The sequence below is a fragment of the Diceros bicornis genome, chromosome 34 (assembly GCF_020826845.1).
Source record: "Diceros bicornis minor isolate mBicDic1 chromosome 34, mDicBic1.mat.cur, whole genome shotgun sequence".
Lineage (NCBI taxonomy): Eukaryota > Metazoa > Chordata > Mammalia > Perissodactyla > Rhinocerotidae > Diceros > Diceros bicornis.
Genome location: NC_080773.1, coordinates 28,096,910 through 28,117,998, shown reverse-complemented (window position 1 = coordinate 28,117,998; position 21,089 = coordinate 28,096,910). Strand labels below are relative to the sequence as shown.

The window sequence follows — 21,089 nt, the reverse complement described above, 5'->3', positions numbered from 1 at the left end:
GAAGTTGGGGATTGAACTCTGCCACAACACTATATGGGAGATGTCTTTTTTTTTTTGTCAAAAGCAGGACTCACCTTTTGTAAACTGGATTGAATATCCTTATTATATCAAGGGAAGTAACTCTGGATAGAAAAGAAAACAGGAGCGCTATTGCTAGGAAACTAAGAATTTGTTGCCAGCAGACCTGCTAAAAGAGAACTGATAAAAGTTCTGACAAAAAGGAAATAACAAAGGAAACGTGTAACATCAGGAATAAGAAAAAGGAATACAAAGGGTAAATATATCACCACATATAATAGGCTATTCTCCATTTGAGTTTTTTAGATTATGTTTAATGGTTGAAAGCAAAAATGATGACATTACCCAATGTGGTTCTCAATGTCCACAGAGGTGTTGAACATCATTTGCTGTTAGGGAAATGTAAGTCAAGGCCATCATTATATACTCCCACACACCCGACAGGATGGCTAGACTCAAATATGACAGTGCCAAGTGCTAGAAAGGATATGAACCAGTGAAGCGTTCCTACACTGCTGGTGGGAATGTAAATTAGTACAGCCACTCTAGAAAATTTAGCAGTTTCTTATAAAGTTAAACACAAACTTAACATGTGACTCCTGGGTATTTAGCCCAGAGAAAGGAAAACTTACGTTCACACAAAATTGGGTAGACAAATGTTTATAGCATCTTTATTCATAACAGTAAAACACTGGAAATAACCCAAATGTCTGTCATCAGTGAATGGACAAACCAACCATGGGACATCCATACCAAAGAATACCACTCAGTAACAAAAAGTAAATCTATTTATATGCTCAACAAATTGGATAGATCTTAAGGGCCATTTGCTGAGTGAAAGAAAGCCTACCTCAAAGGTTACATACTGTATGATTCCATTTTAACAGTGTTCTTGAAATGACAAAATTTAGAGTGGTGGAGTACTCATCAGTGGTCACCATGGGTCAGGGTTGGGGGCAGAGTGTGACCATAAAGGGGTAGCACGAGGATGTTTCTTCATGTTGGCACAATTCTGCATCCTGCTTGTGGTGGGATTTACATAAATCTATATATGTGATAAAATTTCTTAGAACTCTACACCAAAAAACAAAACAGAAAAAACCTCACACAAATTAGTGCATGCAAAAACTAGTGAAATCCAAATAAGATCTATAGTTTACTTAACAGCATTGTACCAATGTCATATTATTGGTTTTGACTATGTAGTATGGTTATGTAAAAATATCACTGAAGAAGCTGAGCAAAGGTACTCAGCAACTTTGTATATTTTATAATTTCTTGTGAGTCTAAAATTATTTCGAAACAAATTTTAGAAAAATCATATTTAAGGTGCTTTTATAAACTACTTAATGCTACTTATAAACTTGGATAAATACATCCAAATATACTGAATTACATTTATGAATATACTCCTTTTTCTTTTGAAGTACATAGCAGACTGAAAGAGATGAATTTAGAGCCTAACAAATGCAAGGGCTAATCATATAATGATACGAGGTGAGCACAGAACACCCCTGCATCGTATATAACATTAAAATTTGGGGCCGGCCCCGTGGCTTAGTGGTTAAGTGTGTGCGCTCCACTACTGGCGGCCTGGGTCCGGATCCCGGGTGCACACCAATGCACCTCTTGTCGGGCCGTGCTGAGGCGGCGTCCCACATAGAGCAACTAGAAGGATGTGCAACTATAACATACAACTATCTACTGGGGCTTTGGGGAGAAAAAAGGGAAGAAAAAAAAAAAAGGAGGAAGATTGGCAATAAATGTTAGCACAGGGCCAGTCTTCCTCAGCAAACAAAAGAGATGGATTGGCATGGATGTTAGCTCAAGGCTGATCTTCCTCACAAAAAAAAAAAAAATTCAATCAGTGTTGAGAATAGGCTACTTTAAAATTATGGAATCATTGAGAATTTGGTTCAAGGTATCCTGTCCCAAAATGGATATCAGGTGATATCCTGGTAATAAAAAACTCAAGTATACATCATTTTCACAAGGCTTCTTTCCTTCAGAATTCTATGCTATTTTGCTGAAGTTATGCCACATTGAGTATGTTCATACAGTTTTATTTCTGTATGAATTCATGAGAAATGATGAGACAGAAAGTATCACTGAATTCCTGGCATATTGATTGCCATCTGAAAATGTTTCTCTAGCATGAATATCAGGCAACTATTGGGGTTTTATTTCTAGGCAAAGGCTTTCCCATGATCATCTACTGTGTATGAGCTCACTGGTGATGTCTTAGGATCACTGATGAGATACACTCTTTATTTCCATAGAAGGCTTTCCTGCTCTCTCCCTTCATAAGATTTATCCTAGTACATACTTTTCAGACATCTAATTACCTAGAAATGTTTCTTCAAGCCTTTTCTGCATTGAATGTTTCAGTTTTTCTCTACGTAAATTTTAACATACAACATGAGGTAATTGATCACTGAAGGCACTAGCACATTCTCTGCATTCATTAAATTTCACTCCTATGCAAATTCCATAATTTCCCAAGGGTGAAAAATCTAGCAACAGGCTAATCTACACTGACCATATTCAAGTAGGCTAGGAGCATACTGATGTTTAATGAGTTCACTGAACCATCATGGTTTGTCCCCTGCAAGAGTTCACTTGTATGGAATGAATTCAGATTCTCTGCAATGGATTATGTACCTTGATTTATACATTTCTCATATGTATTGTCATATTTTTATCAAGGCTTAACAAATGAGAGAAAGGTTACCTCCAATCGCTGAATCCATAGGGTCTCTCTCTTTAGTAAGTTCTTTGATGGGTGCTGAATTCACGTTGAAGTCTTTTTCACATTGATTACATACATACCATTTGTCTCCTGGGTAAATTCCCTGCTGGGTAATGAGACCAATACTGTAGGAATAGGATTTTCCACAGTCAGTACATATAAAGGAAGTCTATCCTCTGTGAAATCTCTGGTGTTACACAAGGTGTATTTTCTTCCTGAAGGTGTAACCATATTCATTGCATGGTTAGGGTTTGTTTCCATTATGAGTTCTCTGATGTACAAGGAGATTTCTCTTTGAGGAGAAGCCTTTTCCACATTCGCTGCATATAAAAGGTTTCTCTCCTGTATGAGTTCGCTGATGAACGATTAGACGGCTTTTCACAGTGAAGCCTTTACCACATTCATTGCATGCATAAGGTTTCTCTCCAGTATGAATCTGCTGATGTAAAATGAGCTCATTTTCCATGGCAAAGCCTTTTCCACATTCACTGCATATATAGGATTTCTCTTCTGTGTGAATTTGCTGATGTACGATGAGATAGCGTTTCATGGTGAAGCCTTTCCCACATTCACTGCACATAAAGGGCTTCTCTCCAGTATGAGTTCGTTGATGTACCACAAGATTGCTCTTAAAGGCAAAACCTTTTCCGCATTTCTTGCATATATAGGGTTTCTCTCCAGTGTGAGTTCGCTGATGTAACATCAGTCCACTATTCACGATGAAACCTTTCCCACATTCACTGCATCTGTAAGGTTTCTCTCCAGTATGCGTTCGCTGATGTACAACCAGCCGACTCTTCAAGGGGAAGCCTTTCCCACATTCACTGCAGATGTAGGGTTTCTCTCCAGTATGAGTTCGCTGATGTATGATGAGCATGCTCTTCACAGTGAAGCCTTTTCCACATTCACTACATACGTAGGATTTGTCTACTGTATGATTTCTCTGATGTACAATGAGATTGCTCTTCCTGGGAAAGCCTTTTCCACATTCACTGCATACATAGGGTTTCTCTCCTGTATGAGTTCGCTGATGTTCAGTCAGGCGACTCTTCATGGTGAAACCCTTCCCACATTCACTGCATATATACGGTTTCTCTCCTGTATGATTTCGCTGATGTATGATGACATAGTGCTTTGTGGTGAAGCCTTTCCCACATTCACTGCAGATGTAGGGTTTCTCTCCTGTATGAGTTCGCTGATGTATGATGAGCATGCTCTTCCCAGTGAAGCCTTTTCCACAGTCACTACATACATAGCATTTCTCTCCAGTATGATTTCGCTGGTGTACAATGAGATTACGCTTCCCTGGGAAGCCTTTTCCACATTCACTGCATACATAGGGTTTCTCTCCAGTGTGAGTTCGCTGGTGTTCAATCAGACGGCTCTTCATGGTGAAGACTTTTCCACAATCACTGCATATAAGGGATTTCTCTCTTTTATGAATTCTCTGATGTTCGTTGAGCCTGGACTTTCTGGAGAATACTTTCGCACACAGATTGCATCCGTAAGGTTTCTCTCCTGTATGAACTCTCTGATGATCAGTGAGCTGAGACTTCTTAAAGAAGGCTTTCCCACATTCACTGCATACATTAGCTTTCTGTATTTCATGAGTTCTCTGATGCTTAATGACTTGGGACTTATTGCTAATGGGTTTTGCACTTACAGGGTATTTAACTGGAGAATGAAAATCTTCATGCTTTCCAGGAAGAAATAAGATCCCATCTCCATTAAATTTAATAGAGTTCTTCATTTCATAGCTTTTGCTCTGGTTGACTAAACTTAAATTTGATTTCAAAGTTTTTATATAGAACTTGAACCTATGATTTTGCCTGACAGGAAAATGACTTTTGCTTTGAGGAACAATATTTCCAAATGCATTGTCTTCGTGGTGTTGTTCCATACCTTTCAGCATTCTTTGACTTTCCCAGCGACCCTGCAGATGATTATCAACTTTGCCAGTTTCTAGGAAAGAAGAAAACAATGAATGCTTTCATAATCTTGTTTAGAATAAAAATGTTTAAAAAATTCCTTGGTGTTTTAAAAAGAATGGCACTTCAGGGGGCTGGCCCAGTGGCGCAAGCGGTTAAGTGCGCACGCTCTGCTGCGGTGGCCCGGGGTTCGCCGGTTCGGATCCCGGGTGCGCACCGACGCACCGCTTGGCAAGCCATGCTGTGGTGGTGTCCCATATAAAGTGGAGGAAGATGGGCATGGTGTTAGCCCAGGGCCAGTCTTGCTCAGCAAAAAGAGGAGGATTGGCAGATGTTAGCTCAGGGCCGATCTTCCTCACACACACAAAAAAAAGAATGGCACTTCAGTGACAACCCTATGATAACAGTATAAAAGAAATGCCACGTATAAATGTTCCTTATTTCTTACACATTGGTAAAAACACAATAATATCAACAAACACAAAGTAAAAGGCAGTTGGTGTACCAATTACCTATAAGGCTACACAGTTGACAATCTAAGTAGATTTGGCTGCTTTCTAAATAGGAACTTGCAAAACGTGCAGGAATAGTAAAATACAAGCAAGTCACTGTTCACAGCAAATGACAGGGTTTGGAGGAAACCATTCGACAGAACTTGGAAAGACACTAGATCAGAGGTGGCAGAGAGAACTGATCCAACATGACGGGGCTTGCATTTGTTCACTCCAACACTATACATTGAATGGTTCCCATGTACAAGGCACTATGCTGGTGTTTGGAATATATAAAATATGCCCTACTTTCATTGATCTTAAATCTAGTTTGGAAAAACCGAATCAAGAAGAAGGAAAGAAAAAAAGGGAGTTGGAGATTGTTAAATGTGGTTTGAAGGAGCAATGGAGATGATGGAAAGTGGAGGAAATCAGGATATATCCGCATAAAGAAAAGACAAGGTTGAATAATGGGTTCAGTGGGGAGAGTGGTTAATGAAACTAAGGAATCCAGGATTACTCCGCCAACTAGATGACTTCAGCCACTGGGTGGGTGGAAGCATCTCAAATTGAGATGAGGAATATTACTGAAACCCAGAATGTGTAGAAAAAAGTACGCATCGTGGAACATAAACTTGGAGATGATTATTACATATGGAGTACAGACATCAAGATCCAGTTGGAGGTACAAATGGAGATAAAATGTGGAAATAATCAATATATACCTAATATTCAAGAAAAGAGGACTGGGTGATATGTTGGGAGGACATGTAGAATGAAAGATTATGAAGGTATAGAACCAAGGTTTTAGACAGTCCAACATTTAGAGTTTTGGGATTCTTTAAGTCCACTTAGAGGAACCAAATTCAGATGATAGAGATCAGGGAAATATGCATATTGAGGTATATTGAATAAATATATTTGTGACCTAGCAGGTTAGAATGTATTTGAATTAAAGTGAGCTGAGACAGACTCTTGCATCATAATCCTGTTCCTAAATTTGCCCTTCTGTAGACCACCATCACACTAACTTTGCAAAACATCAGTCATTTTTAGTGGACAACTCCTATAATCAACACACCAACCTTTAGTCTAGCTGTGTGATGTTATCTTATGTTCCATTCATAATGAAATATGGCAACGATTGTTAGTAAATTTTGCAGCTGGCCAGTGTACCCTGCAGTCATCTTCAGAAGCCAATGTGCTGCTGCATGGGATATAGAAACTGTCACCTTTTTCAATCAAATTCTGCATTCGTAGGGAAGTCACATCCAAATTTTTCCCATTTCAACGTCCCTGATATACTGTTCCCTGACTTGCCACCAGCAGCATCTACTTTAGGAATTCTACATTTATGTCTCAGTTGGCAACAGTTAGGTTGTACAAAAGGATCAACTTCCTCCTTTAAGACCGAGGTAGTGTCAGCTTTACCTTCAGTTTTTCTTAGAGCATCTGGCTGTTCCTTATTATTCCTATACTACCACTGCCCAGGTGAAAGGTAGGACAACCTAGAGCTACAAAAATACAAAACCAAGCCACCCTCCACCATGCCACCTCAATTATTCACAAGTCAGATCCAAACAGTCATCCTGGCAGCACAAGTGGACATCACCATGAATACTCCACTTATCTGTGTTTCCACTCCACTTCTCCTGTGACACATTCTAACACTGGCTTCCATTTGGCTGACTTCAGGCCACTCTTGAGAGTCAACCCCATGGCCTTGCTCATTTCCTGTTTCATGCCTTCTTTCCTAATTCATGGCACCATCTTCCTAATTCAAAATGTGGATATACCTCGTACATATCATGCTGTCACTCCCATTCTTACTATACAACCATAAGCTCTATTTCCTCTATATTTCTAAGTTAATCCCTTTATTGTTCATTTTCACAGTCACCTTCAGTGAAGATTTAACCTCACCCAAAGAGACGTCTGGCCCTAGCACTTCGCTACTGGGAGGTGATCTCTAGGCCCCTGGAATGTCCTGCCTGATAGGAGTGTCTTTGTTTGCCCAGGAGCTTTCGCCACCAGACAGTCTAACAGTGTGATCTATGATGGAGGCTTTGGGCCATGCTGTATCAGTTCCGACCTCTGGACCTTCAGAGGAACCAGGTAGTCTGACTTCAGGAGGGGCTAGAAACTAAAAGTCAGCCATGTGGGCAATATGTGATTGAGCCCCAATAAAAACTCTGGACACCAAAGACTCAAGTGAGCTTCCCTGCTTGGCAATACTCTGTGCGTACTGTCACACATCTTGGCTGGGAGGAGGTAATGCTGACCCTGAGTCTAGAAGCACCATGTGTGAACCCTTCCTGGACTCCACATGACCCGAGAATTCCACTTCTAGGTATATACCCAAGAAAAATGAAAAGACATGTTCACAAAAAACTTATACACCAATGTTCACAGTAGCATAATTCATACAAGCCAAAAAGTGGAAACAATCCAAATGTCCATCAATAGATGAATGAGTAAATAAAATGTGGTCTCACGGCCAGCCCCATGGCATAGTGGTTAAGTTCGGCATGCTGGGGGCCGGCCCCGTGGCGTAGCGGGTAAGTGCTCGCGCTCTGCTGCTGGTGGCCTGGGTTCGGATCCCAGGCGCACACTGACACACCGCTTGTCAGGCCATGCTGTGGCAGCGTCCCATATAAAGTGGAGGAAGATGGGCACAGATGTTAGCCCAGGGCCAGTCTTCCTCAGCAAAAAAAGAGGAGGATTGGCATGGATGTTAGCTCAGGGCTGATCTTCCTCACACACACACACACACACACACACTAAATAAATAAATTAATTAAAAAAAAAAGTTCACCATGCTCTGCTTCAGTGGCCCAGGGTTCACGGGTTTGGTTCCTGAGCGCGGACCTACACCACTCATCAGCCATGCTGTGGCAGCAACCCACATACAAAATAGAGGAAGATCAGCACAGATGTTAGCTCAGGGCTAATCCTCCTCAAGCAAAAGAAGAGGAAGATCAGCAACAGATGTTAGCTTAGGGCAAATCTTCCTCACCAAAAAAATAGTAAAATAAAATAAAATAAAATAAAATGTGGTATCTCCATACAATGGAATATTATTTGGCAATAAAAAGGAATGAAGTACTGATACATGCTATAACATGGAAGAACGTCAAAAACATTATGCTAAATTAAAGAAGCCAGACACAAAAGACCACATATTTTATGATTCTATTATGTGAAATGTCCAGAACAGGCAAATCTACGGAGATAGAAAGTACATGAGCGGCTGCCTAGGGCTGGGGCTTGGGAAGAAACATACTTTGTGTGTGTGTGTGAGGAGGATTAGCTCTGAGCTAACATCTGTTGCCAATCCTCCTCTATTTGCTCAGGAAGACTGGCCCTGGGATAACATCCATGCCATCTTCCTCTACTTTATAAACGGGACACCTGCCACAGCATGGCTTGGTAAGCGATGCGTAGGTCTGCACCCGGGATCTGAACCTGTGAACCCCGGGCCACCGAAGTGGAGCACATGAACATAGCCACTATGCCACCGGGCCAGCCCCAGAAACATATTTTTTTAAGTGATGAAAATCTTCCAAAATCGCTTGTGGTGATAGTTACATAACTCAGTTAATATACTACAAAACACTGAATTGTTTGCTTTGAGTTGGCAAATTGTAAGGTATGTGAATTATCTCAATAAAGCTGTTAAAAAAAATAACAAGAATATAATGAGACAAACAAATGATTTATGGAAATGAATACAATGCTAAAACCTAAGATGAACCAAAGGAAAATCAGAAATATCAAATGTATGAAGGAAGTAAACTGAAGAAGAGATAAGCTATGATTTAGGCTAGAACTGATGTAGGATGTAAAACAGTCTTTTCTAGTTAAACAGTCAACAGAAAGAGCCCAGACCTTTAAGACAAGAACTCTGTAGGTAAAGAACATTCGAGATAACACCAGTGTGGACAGGATAAGAGATACAGTACTAAAGGAGAATCTAACATTAAAATAGGATGGTGGAAAGGGTTTTTTGTGGAGGGAAGATGATTCCTATTGCCTTACTCAGGAACTGGGAAATCTTAGGCCAGTAAAATATCTAGAACTAAAAGTGTATGCTAGACAGTATTAAGGAAGATATCAATTGGGAGTCTCATCCCGAGAACAGAAAGAGGTTAATTCATGACACTGAAGGAAAATTTTAAGGATTAGGAATACAGTAGAGAAAATGGAAAACAAAACCGCTGAAGAACCTGAGAGTGGGGGAAAAAGAGAAACTAAGGAACCGGATTGATGAACAGTATGAGACTAGGTTACTGTGACAGCACAACACACAAGGAAGAGTTGGATGTTAGGAAGGGAAATCAGTATTTCTTTCTTTTCTTTTTTTTTTTTTTTTGAGGAAGATTAGCCCTGAGCTAACATCTGCCGCCAATCTTCCTCTTTTTTGCTGAGGAAGATTGGCTAACATCTGTGCCCATCTTCCTCTACTTTATATGGGATGCTGCCACAGGGTGGCTTGATGAGCGGTGCGTAGGTCCACACCAGGGATCCAAACCTGTGAACCCCAGGCCGCTGAAGCAGAGCACATGAACTTAACCACTACGCCACTGGGCCAGCCCCACAGTATTTCTCATTGGAGTGGGAAAGTGCAACAGTCAGAAAACAGAGATGAGTTCAGAGATCTCTCTTTAGAGTGAGGCCTGGAAGGTGGAATTGCATAGCTAGGGCAGTGGAAGTAATAGGGACAGACACTGTGACAGGTACAAAGAAGGGGTAGGTGACAGAACCCCAGGAAGGAGAAAACTAGGCACACAAACAAAAATCAAGATGTAAAATAAAATAAGCAAGGATCAGATCTCAGAAGAGAAAAAAGGGGTATATTTCCCTCCAGAGACCTACAGAAAAAGTTCTGCTGTGGGAAGAGATATCCATGGGGGCACTGTCTCTGCATACTCAAACACCCTCCCAGCCTTCTCTGACTGGAATACGACCTCTTCAGCACCCGCCCTGCTGGTTCTCTCTCACTCACCTGGACAGGTTCGGCTGTGGATTTCATCTTCTATTGTCCACGGTTCTTCCCCTCGTTCCAACCTGGAGAGTGCATCTGGTTTGCTGGCTTGATACCCTGCTCATGAGAAATGAAGGAAGACTTGGACATATTAAATTGGGATGGGATATGTCAAGATGGGAGATTATTACATTTAAGGGACTAGAAAGTTTTCACATTTGCAAAGAGGAGGCTTTTCTCTCAGGAGAGGGCACATGTGACATGGTGATATATATTTGGTCTTTGTCCACAGTACCTGGCACAGAGCTCCTAAAACCCTTGTAATTTCCTAAGTGAAAGGCAGGATAGGAGCATCTTATGTTAAAGTAGTTGGTCTAAGTTCCAGTTTCTGACACAAGAACTAACACCCTTGGACTCTCGGAGTGCTACATGTCTTCTGTGTCCTAATGAAATGACTGGTGGCTGGGCGCTCCTAGGTAGCTTCAGGATGGGGGCTGGTCACCAGAAAGACCAGGGCATGATTAGAGGGTTGGAACCTTCAGCTCTAACTTCCCTCCACCACAGGGAGGAAAGGGGCTGGAGATTGAGTTAATCACCAATGGCCAATGATTTCAGCCATCATGCCTACATAATGAAATTTCCATAAAAATCCCTCCAACAACCCGGTTGGGAGAGCTCCCAAGTTGGTGAACACATCGAGGTGCTGGGAGGGTGACACGCCTGAAGCTCCATACCCCTTCCCCCATATCTTGCCCTGTGCATCTTTTCCATGTGGCTGTTCCCGAGTTTTATCCTTTATAATAAACTGGTAATGGTAAGTAAAGTGCTTTCCTGAGTTCTGTGAACCATTCTAGCAAACTATCAAACCTGAGGGGAAGTTATGGGAACACCCAATTTATAAACATGTCAGACAGAAGTGTGGGTACCATGGGCACCCAAGACTTGCGACTGGTGTCTGGAGTGAGGGCAGCCCTGTGGTACTGAGCCCTTACACCTGTGGAGTCTGACGCTAACTCTGGGTAGTTAGTGTCAGAATTGAACTGAATTGCAGGCCACTCAGTTGGTACCTGGAGAGCTGGAGAATTGGTTCTTGGTGTAAAAAAAAAAACCCACACATTTGGTGTCAGTTGTGTTGGTAGTAAAAACAGTTCATAGCACATTATACCCTTTTATCAGGAGCCAGAGGAAGCACTGAGAATCTGCCATTCAGAGCGCTATAGTGACTTCGAAGTGTAAGCAGCTGAGAAAGGAAAGGCCACTGACTGGGGACCCTCTGAGTGACACAGGGGAGCTGTCCTCACCCAGTGACACCAGATTGCTGTAGTTCTCTAACATCACGTGCCGGTACAGGTCCTTCTGAGCAGGGGCCAGGAGCTGCCACTCCTCCCAGGTGAAGTCCACAGCCACATCCTTGAATGACAGGGTTTCCTGTAATAATAGAGTCCTGTTTAATGTGAGTGTTTCCCTTTTATTGATTCATAAGGAACATAAAGGAAGTTGTCCTGCTCATATTAACTACGACTCTGATACGAGTTCTGATGTGTGTGTTTTTTTAACACATCACCAAGCAATTCTCTGACACCAGCTGGATGTCCTACAATTCAACTCAGTTCTGACACTATCCACCTGGAGATAGCCTCTGATCCCACAAGTTAAGTGTTCAGTCCCACAAGACTGGCCCCCCATCCCCACTTCAGACACCAAATGCAAGTCCAGGTTGTCGCCTGTGCTTCCGACTAACCAGCTATACATTGGAGGTTCCAAAAACCCCCTCCTTGGGTTTGATTAATTTGCTAGAGCAGCTCAGAGAACTCAGGAAAACAGTTTATTTACTGTTTACCAGATTATTATAAAAGGGTATGATAAAGAATACAGATTTCATCCAGATGGAAGAGATGCATAGGGCAAGGTATGTGGCAAGGAGTGTGCCAGTCTGCCAGCACTGCACATGTTCACCAACCCAGAAGCTCTCTAAACCCCGTACCTTTGGGATTTTATGGAGGCTTCATCACGTAGGCATGATTGATCATTAACTCTATTTCTAGCCCCTCTCCCCTCTCTGGTTAATGGGGGATAGGGCTCAAAGTTCCAAGCTTCTGATCATGGCTTGGTCTTGCTGGCGACCAGCCCCACTCAAGGAGCCCACCACAAGTCACCTCATTAGAACAAAAGACAGTGCTATCACCCAGGAAATTCCAAGGGATTTAGGAACTCAGTGTCAGAAATCAGTGTCAAAGACCAAATATTAGAACATAGATGCTCCTAGTGTTCTAATCACTTAGGAAATTAAAAGAGTTTTAGGGGCTCTCTGCCAGGACTGGGATCAAAAACCAGAAGCTTCTCCCAGCACCTCTATTTACAAGGGTTTTAGAAGCCCTACGTCAGGAACTGGGGGCAGAGACCAATGTATACATTTCTTATTATTTCACAAAAGGTTAACATATTAGATTACACTGAAGAGATAATTAGTGAACTGGAATCTGCATTTTAAAAAACAACCAAAAAATAAAGCAGCCACACAAAGAGATGGGAAATATAAAGAACAGTTTAATAAATATGAAGGATAGGGTGAGGTCTAACATATACCTATACATAGTTTTTGAAAGACATTATAGAAAAACAGAGAAGCAAGAGGAAGACCTCAGGAGGAGAAAATATCAGAACTGAGTCAACATCCCATAACTCGGACTTAGTAAGTCAGCAAAGCCAAACAGGAAATCTGCCTCTAGACACGTCAGATTGCAATTATGGAACACCAGTTGCAAAAGTCAGATTATGAAAACAACCAGAAAGAAAAGACTCATTCCCATCACCAGAAAGACAAAACTGACTGAAATAAAAACAACAGAAGCCCTCAGAATATTGTGATAAATATATATTTGGTCTTTGTCCCTGGTTCCTGGCACACAGTTCCTAAAACCCTTAGAATCTCCACAGTGATAAGAGTGTCTTCTGTGGGCTAAGGAGATAACTGATGGCTGGGGGCCCCTAGATAGCTTCAGGATGGGGGCCGGTCACCAGAAAGACCCCCAATCTCCAGGGAGGGAAGAGGGACTAGAGGTTGAGTTCAATCACCAATGGCCTGTGATTTAATCAATCCTGCCAATGTAATGAAGCCTCCATAAAAAACCCTAAACAATAGGTCTGGAGAGCTTCTGGGTTAGTGAACACATTGAGGTGCTGGCAGGGTGGTGCTCCTTGAGAAGACTTTCTGCACCCTTTCCCCCAGCATCTCTACCATTTGGCTATTCCTGAGTTGTAGCCTTTATAATAAACCAGTAAACGTAAGTAAAGCACTTTCCAGAGTTCTGTGAGAATGTGAGCCATTTGGCAAATTAACAAACTAGACAAGGGGGCTGTGGGAACCTCCAAATTTAGAGCTGGTCACCAGAAGTACATGTGACAACCTGGGACTTTTGACTGCCACTTAAAAGTAGGGGCAGTCTTGTGGGAGTGAACTCTTAATTTGTGGAATCTGAGGCTAACTGTAGTTTTGTCAGAATTGAGTTGAACTGTAGGATACCCAGTTGGTGTCTGGAGAGTTGAGGATTAGTAGGTGTGAGGAAAATACCCACACATTTGGTGTCAGAAGTCCTGTGAATAAAAACAGTTCAGAAGCGTGGAATATCTTCAATGTCCTGATCTTGTGGCCACGCAGCCAGGGCCCGAATGCCACCAAGGAATGAACTGAGACTTGCTTATCAACTGAACTTCCAGATCAGGGAAAACTGATGGAATAACCTCTCCCCATGTTACTGCAGAGATTACTACAGAGAGAATACAGCAGACTTGGTAAATTCTTAACACTGCTGATCTTATCACATTCTGCATTATTTCATATGAGATATAGATCCATTTGGAAAAACGAAAACTTAGGTTACTATCTCATGTCACACTCAAAAATACCTTTTCCTGTTTAAAGTCCCAACCATAAAACAATCTATAAAAGCAATAGAGGCAAATATGAAGTATATTCATGTTACAAGCCAAAAACTATTAAAAAAATAACAGGGCCGGCCCCGTGGCTTAGCGGTTAAGTGCGCGCGCTCCGCTGCTGGTGGCCCGGGTTCAGATCCCGGGCGCACACCGACGCACCGCTTCTCCGGCCATGCTGAGGCTGCGTCCCACATACAGCAACTAGAAGGATGTGCAGATATGACAGACAACTATCTACTGGGGCGTTGGGGGAAAAATAAATAAATAAAATCTTTAAAAATAAATAAATAAATTTTGTGAGAGGAAAAATTAAAACATCTGCTTTGGAAAAGATATCATGGACAAAGCTAAGAGAAAAGTAACAAGCTTGGAAAATATTTTTTATAAACAAAAGAAAGGATCAACATCAAGTGGATATAAATAACTCCTATTAATCATTAAGAAAAAAATAGTTTTTTTAATGTAAAAATGATAAGGATAGGTATTTTGCAGGAGCAAATCCAACTGGCCAACAAATCTACAAGAAGGATTTCAACCCTGCCTGTGATGAGGAAAATGCAAAATAAGGAAAAAGAACATTGGACCATTCAGACTGTTGAAAATTACGCAATTCGATAATGTCCTGTTATTAAGTACTGGCAAAGATTTAAGGCATGGATGATCCCACACATCATTTGCTATGTAGCAGGCACTCATCTAAATGCTTTACATAGTTTAACTTATTTTTCTGCATAGGACTAGAGACAAGTGGAATTTTATATAATTAATATTCATCAATCAATTGCAGTCATTATTCCTTTAGGTGCTTTAATTATACCATCTTAGGCCAACAGGGTATGTTCTTTGGAGTATGATTCCTCTGATGCACAAAATGTCATAATAAATGTGTTCGTGTACACAGATATGTAAATAAATCCACAGAGAGTTGTCAGTAGACACCCATATACACATGCACACACAGATTCAGTGACAGCAAGAACATACTACCAAACATTTGTTAAAGCAGTATGAGCAGATGAGCAAGAACGTTATGTAGAAGGAATTTACATTTTGCCCATGTGCACTCCATCATTGGAAATTTTTTCTTTAAAATGTATCCAGGAATAATTTGTATAGTTACAGAAAATAAAAGCAATAAAAGAAGAGCAGGTAAGAACTGGCTTTGAAAATGGGGTAAGACTCTGCATTTCCTGAAATGACGGGAAGTTATAAAGCAAACACCCCAGAACCCAATAACTCAAGCCCTTACCAGACAAAATTTCTTGCAATTGTCTAATGCCAAATCTGTACTTTAATGCCTGTTCAGGAAGGACCACCTGAAAGCCAGGTGATCCTTCCATTTACCTAGACCATTTAGGTTTTATTCCTGGCTAAACCCAGACAGACACAATGCTGAGTCCTCTGAGTGACTCTGCATTGGTCCCCTGAGAAATCGTGTCCACTGAGTTTGTTGGTCTATTCCCACAGGGGTCTCTGAGAAACCCTGTAATAAACAGCAGTAGGCAATCTGCTCCTGCATTTATTAGGAGGCTACTGTTCAAAACACTGTCTATCCCATCACCTCTAGGAAGAATATAAAAATTTTTCTGAGACCCAAGTGCCATAAAATATTGACATCCCCTGAGGAACCTGTCTGCTTTCTCCTCACAGTCATTGCATATCATGTAACTTAGCATGATCCTATTGTTGTGTTGGCTGTCACAGATATTCAGTGCAAACTGACAGCTAACATAATCCAGCAGATCCTTCAGTGACACATTATGTTTCAATATTAGTCATTTACTAGAAATCATATGAACACTATATATATATATATTTTTTTTTTTTTTCGTGAGGAAGATCAGCCCTGAGCTAACATCCATGGCAATCTTTCTCTTTTTTTTTTTGTTGAGGAAGACCGGCTGTGAGCTAACATCTATTGCCAATCCTCCTCCTCTTTTTTTCGTTCCCCGAAAGCCCCAGTAGGTAGTTGTATGTCATAGTTGCACATCCTTCTAGTTGCTGTATGTGGGACGCCACCTCAGCATGGCCAGAGAAGCGGTGTGTTGGTGCACACCTGGGATCTGAACCTGGGCCGCCAGTAGCGGAGTGCGCACACTTGACCACTAAGCCATGGGGCCGGCCCCTGAGCACTATATTCTTGATCCTTCTTTGCCATGATGCTGGAGTTAGATTCAAAGTTTTGTTTTGTTTTTTTGGGGAGGAAGATTGGACCTAAGCTAACACCCGTTGCCAATCTTCCTCTTTTTGCCGAGGAAGACTAGCCCTGAGCCAACATCTGTGCCCATCCTCCTCCACTTCGTACATGGGACGCCGCCACAGCTTGGCTTGATGAGTGGTGCATAAGTCTGTCCCCGGGATCCGAACCTGCCAAGCCCAGGCCGCCGCAGCAGAGCGGCGCCCTTAACCACTACGCCACTGGGCTGGCCCCCAGATTCAAAGTTTATTTCTTTTTAGATACTGAACTGATTTTTCACAAGCCTCTACAAATCCATTAGAGAATAAAGGACAGAATAAAACAAGACAAGAGTCACCTGGGCATTGCTCATTTTCTTCTGTTTTGGGAAATGGCCAGCAACTGCGATGCTCTTCTGGATATGCCCTAAATTTGTAGTTAGAAATCTCAGTCGCCAGTCACAAGTGTCCCCAGAAATGACAATATCTAGGTCTTGGGACCTCCTCTTTCTTCATTCTTTTCTTGTCTCTGGCCAGGACCTGTGGGCTGAAGAGCAAAATTACTTTCATGGGTACATTCCCTCTTGCTGTACACTCACCTGTACACGTGGTCCCCAGTATTTCTGTCTCTTTATTTGTTTCCCCAGAGGATCACACCTCAGGCTAATGAAACATCAGATGCTGAAAGTGTGAAAGCAGCATGAATGTGAAAGAAAAAGTGGCAAAGGAGAATGTGCACAGCACTGTGCCTCAGTGGCAGGTGATTTTCACAACAATTATAGAAATGAGGCCATATGGATAGTGAGGAACTGTAGATTTTTCTTTTAAATTCTGTTGCTCTCGGACCTTATTAAAAGTCTTTATATATCCTATTTATATACACACTTCAACATGACCAACAATGAGCACACCAAAAAAAAGGAGAGAGAAGGAATATGAGCTATAATTATAAATTTGAAAAACAATTCAAAAATATAAATGCCGGGAAAACAGCAGCCTTTATATACTCACATATAGAACCTGAAAGAAAATATGCAGTGAACTTGCAGAAGGAAAGATAAAAATAGAAACTTAAATAAAAAGCTTATTAATTTTAAACATGCTGAATCGTTCATCTCCCCAAAAACTTTCATTTCTGCGGGTTCAAAAGGATGAGATGATGTGGGGAGCCGAAAGGAATTAGAAAATTCGTCGTGAAGGAGGGATTTGGACCTGAAACTTTTGGGAAATGTTAACGTTCAGTAAGTCTGTTCCAGCAGCCAAAGTCTGAGTTCAACACACATACCAGCCAGGACTTCTGAGCCTCCAAGCCTTCTGCTGCCACACATCTCTGCACAAAAGACAGTGGCCTCTACCCCCCTGATTAATACCAAAACCAGACAGATACACAGGTACACTGCCCTCCCTTAACGGTTCCTCTATGATTGAGCTCCAAATTATTCCAGAACCCTAACCAGATGCCATATTCAATGACAAACACCACCCCACCAGTTGTCAATCACCTACAGGAACAGTGACCCGCGAAGACCCTAAATCCTGACCTCAGGACTCTCGGTAGTTGATCTGTTCAGACCTCTAATTACCGGCCACCAGAGCCCCAATGATTGACCCCAAAGACACCCAGATCACAGACACCGAGTACAGACTCCTTCATGCTCCTCTCCAAAAAAAAGAAAAAAAACACCCGCTCTGCGCTACCTTCATCGACTCATAGGAGCCACAATCTACGTGGGTGCCAACAGATCGCCCCCTCTCCCCGCCGTTTCTACAGACAGACCCACAAACTGACCTGATTCCCTCCTGAACCTGCATCGACCTCTTCTGACCCAAACTTACTTCCCTACACCTCTTTCAATTCTTGTCTTCTCGCCCACCCCTCTCTCCCGAAAAACGTCGGAGGACGTTCATCTGCGTTTCTGCCGCGTTTCTATGGAGAACGGAATACGGGCTTCCGGCTTGTCCTTACAAGGTAATATATCCGCGCCGCCGTCGCCTCGGCGCTCTGGGGGCCGCCATCTTTCGGTGCTTAACGTACAGAAGGCAAGGCGGTCGCTTCTGCGACAATGACGTGACGGTGAGAGCGCGCTGCTGAAACTGTCCGGTTTCTCCGCACCTGAGCCCTTATAGGGAAATGGAGAGATTTTTCAGGGACTCGAGCTCACGCAAGGCAAACATGACGTGGCGATAACCTTGAATGGACGGGGCCGCCTCGTACGGGTCGGTGAACAGCTCAAAGTTTTCAAACGCCAGAGCCCATCACGGCCAAAAGGACGCAGCGTATATTCTGAGCGGCTTTTAAAGCTGTGACGTCTATGCTCGGTGGGAAATTAAAATAACTTATGAACTCCTCAATCACTAGTCTAAATGCGAAAAGATTTAGAAGTCGTAGAAAAACTTCAGCTTTACTTTAGCCATACAGCGTTTGCGCCGTTAGGCAGGAGCACCATGGGCGCGGCCATCTTTGAGGAGGGGCGGTGTCCGTACGGAACAAACGCTGTCTGGGCAGCTCAGCGTGCACCTGCAGGTGGCAGTGCCTTTGGAAGACCAACAAGGTTTGGAAAAGCGAGATGGTATGGGGGATGCAGCGATCACAAAGTGAGTACAAACAATGAACGTTGTGAGCTTCTTTCCAGCCTCATCCCAACCATGCCCCTCACCTGGTCCCAGTACAAAACATGCTACATGCTGGGCACGATGAACCGGCTTTTGTCACTATAGATTAGTTTGCGTTTTATGAATAGAACCTTGCAGTATGTATTTTTTTTAATCTGGCTTCTTTCACACAGCATAAATGTTTTGACATTCATCACTGTTTTTACATATCAATATGTAACCAGACTGAAAAGTCTGATAGCGCAGGTTCTTGGTCAGTGTGAGAGGAATTCAGACACCGACACAACGGCAATAGCAAGCAAGCAAAGATTTATTAGAGGGAAGGTCAGACACACTCCAAGTGAGGAGCGGGCAGTGCCAGAGAACGCCTCTGCCCCCTTTCTTGGGTTAGTTTTATTTTTATTTGGGCTGCTTAGAAGGGAATTAGCATTGCATGGTTATTCACCAATAATGTTCTTTCCTCCACTCACACATTGGGAGGGGGAGTTCTTGACCTTCTAGAGGAATCTCCGGAACTGTCATGGCAGTCATCCCCCCCCCAGGAAGGGGGGGCTAATGCATATGGAACTTGTATGTAAATTAAAGGCCAATATCCTCTAGAGGTGTATAGCAGAAGGTTTTGTATGTGTTGTTTGTGCCCCCATTATTTTTATCGTCACAGTTGATGCCCTCAGGCTCCAGTGGTGGTGCCAGGTGGGTCTCAGTTCCCCTCTAGCTGCATCTTGTAGGATGCCAGCAAGACACTTCACTGATGCAGTAAGGTCCCCAGCCATGACCCCCCGCTCATGTCTGGATGCCAGTAAGACCCTCCACTGATGCAGCAAGGTCTCCAACTATGATCCCCTGCTCATGTCTACCTAGCTACCTATCTCAAATAGTTCATTCCTTTTTGTTACTTAGTATCCCACTGGATGAGTATTCTAAAACGCGTTTAATCATTTACCAGTTGGTGGACCTTTGGGTTGTTTCCAGTGTTTTGGATATTGCAACTGGAACTACAGTGAACGTTCATGTGCAAAAAATAAAACGACCTCAAAGAACTGGATTTCCCATAGTTCTGCATCTGCATCACCTCACCAAGAGGTCTTGGCCAGCCATTTGCAGGCTTACTACCCATTTCTAGCCCTGCTGCAGCTCCTATTCTCCTCCTCCCCCTACCCCAGCCCTGAGCTAGAAGGCTCACTCACCCTGAGGAACCAGAGATCTTGAGAACACAGGCTGTGGCACAGATGCCAAGTTCACCTACTTGCTCGCATTATGTTCAATCCCATAAGCCATTATAATTCTCAGAATGCACCTGATAAAATCACGTAACCACAGGTCAAAGCAGGAAGTCAGTTCCATCCTTCCTCACTCTTCCATCATTACTATGCTGGCCCAATCTCTCACCTGAGAAACTAGAATTGTCCCTGCTTGCACCCTTGGCCTTTACTATCTCGTCATCACACAGAAGGCAAGGTGTCCTTATAAAACAAATCAATCATGAAATGTTCCTGTTATCACTTATCTAATGACTGCATTACAGAATAAAATCTCAAGTACTGAGATGGCCAAGGTTAGGTGCTTAAAAACATATATTGGAGTGAATATATGTTTTTATATTATAATATAAAATAATTAGATCCAATAATCCAGGATCTTTGATGGAAATGTAAGACAGCTACTGCATAGCAAATTTCCACTTCTTGTTCTCTAAACAGGACTCAAATTTTACCAGGATATCTTTATTGGACCAAGGGAAAGACTCTGGAGAGAGGCCAAGAGCCCCACTCTTAAGAGTAAGAAGGAATGAAAAAGATAAGGAAAATCACATGTCCAATTAAGCGAGTCACAGAGGAGATGGGATCTCTGAAATGATAGCAACTGTCCAAGATGACGGGCCTGTGAACAAATAAATAGGTTTCTTCTCCAGTACACCCCCAGCGGATCTTACCTTCTTTCATCTCCTATACTTTCCTTCATGTCAGCCAAGGTTCTCATGCTTTTTATTTTACTTATCCTGAGGATCCTATTCCTTTTCTGCTCTCCTCCATTTATATTCAGACAGACATTGAGTCTCTCTAATAACACAGACACACAAAACATTTTTTGAACAACGCCGTTCTTTAGAACTGCCTTCCAATTGCTCATTCTCTACAATGACAAAATACTTTTTCCTTTAGTCCTTTCACCTTCATCCTCCAAATCAATATATA

General features: G+C 42.3%; 1 protein-coding gene across 1 annotated transcript; it reads right to left on the bottom strand.

The window, feature by feature from the left end:
• Positions 1-231: 231 nt before the first annotated feature.
• Positions 232-16,701, bottom strand: ZNF432 (zinc finger protein 432). The gene is made up of 4 exons (XM_058530069.1): positions 16,641-16,701; positions 11,472-11,614; positions 10,192-10,287; positions 232-4,729 (listed from the first exon to the last, which is right to left on the bottom strand). Exons 1-4 carry the CDS (start codon positions 16,646-16,648, stop codon positions 3,012-3,014), a joined length of 1,965 nt encoding a protein of 654 aa, XP_058386052.1. The 5' UTR covers positions 16,649-16,701; the 3' UTR covers positions 232-3,011.
• Positions 16,702-21,089: the final 4,388 nt, after the last annotated feature.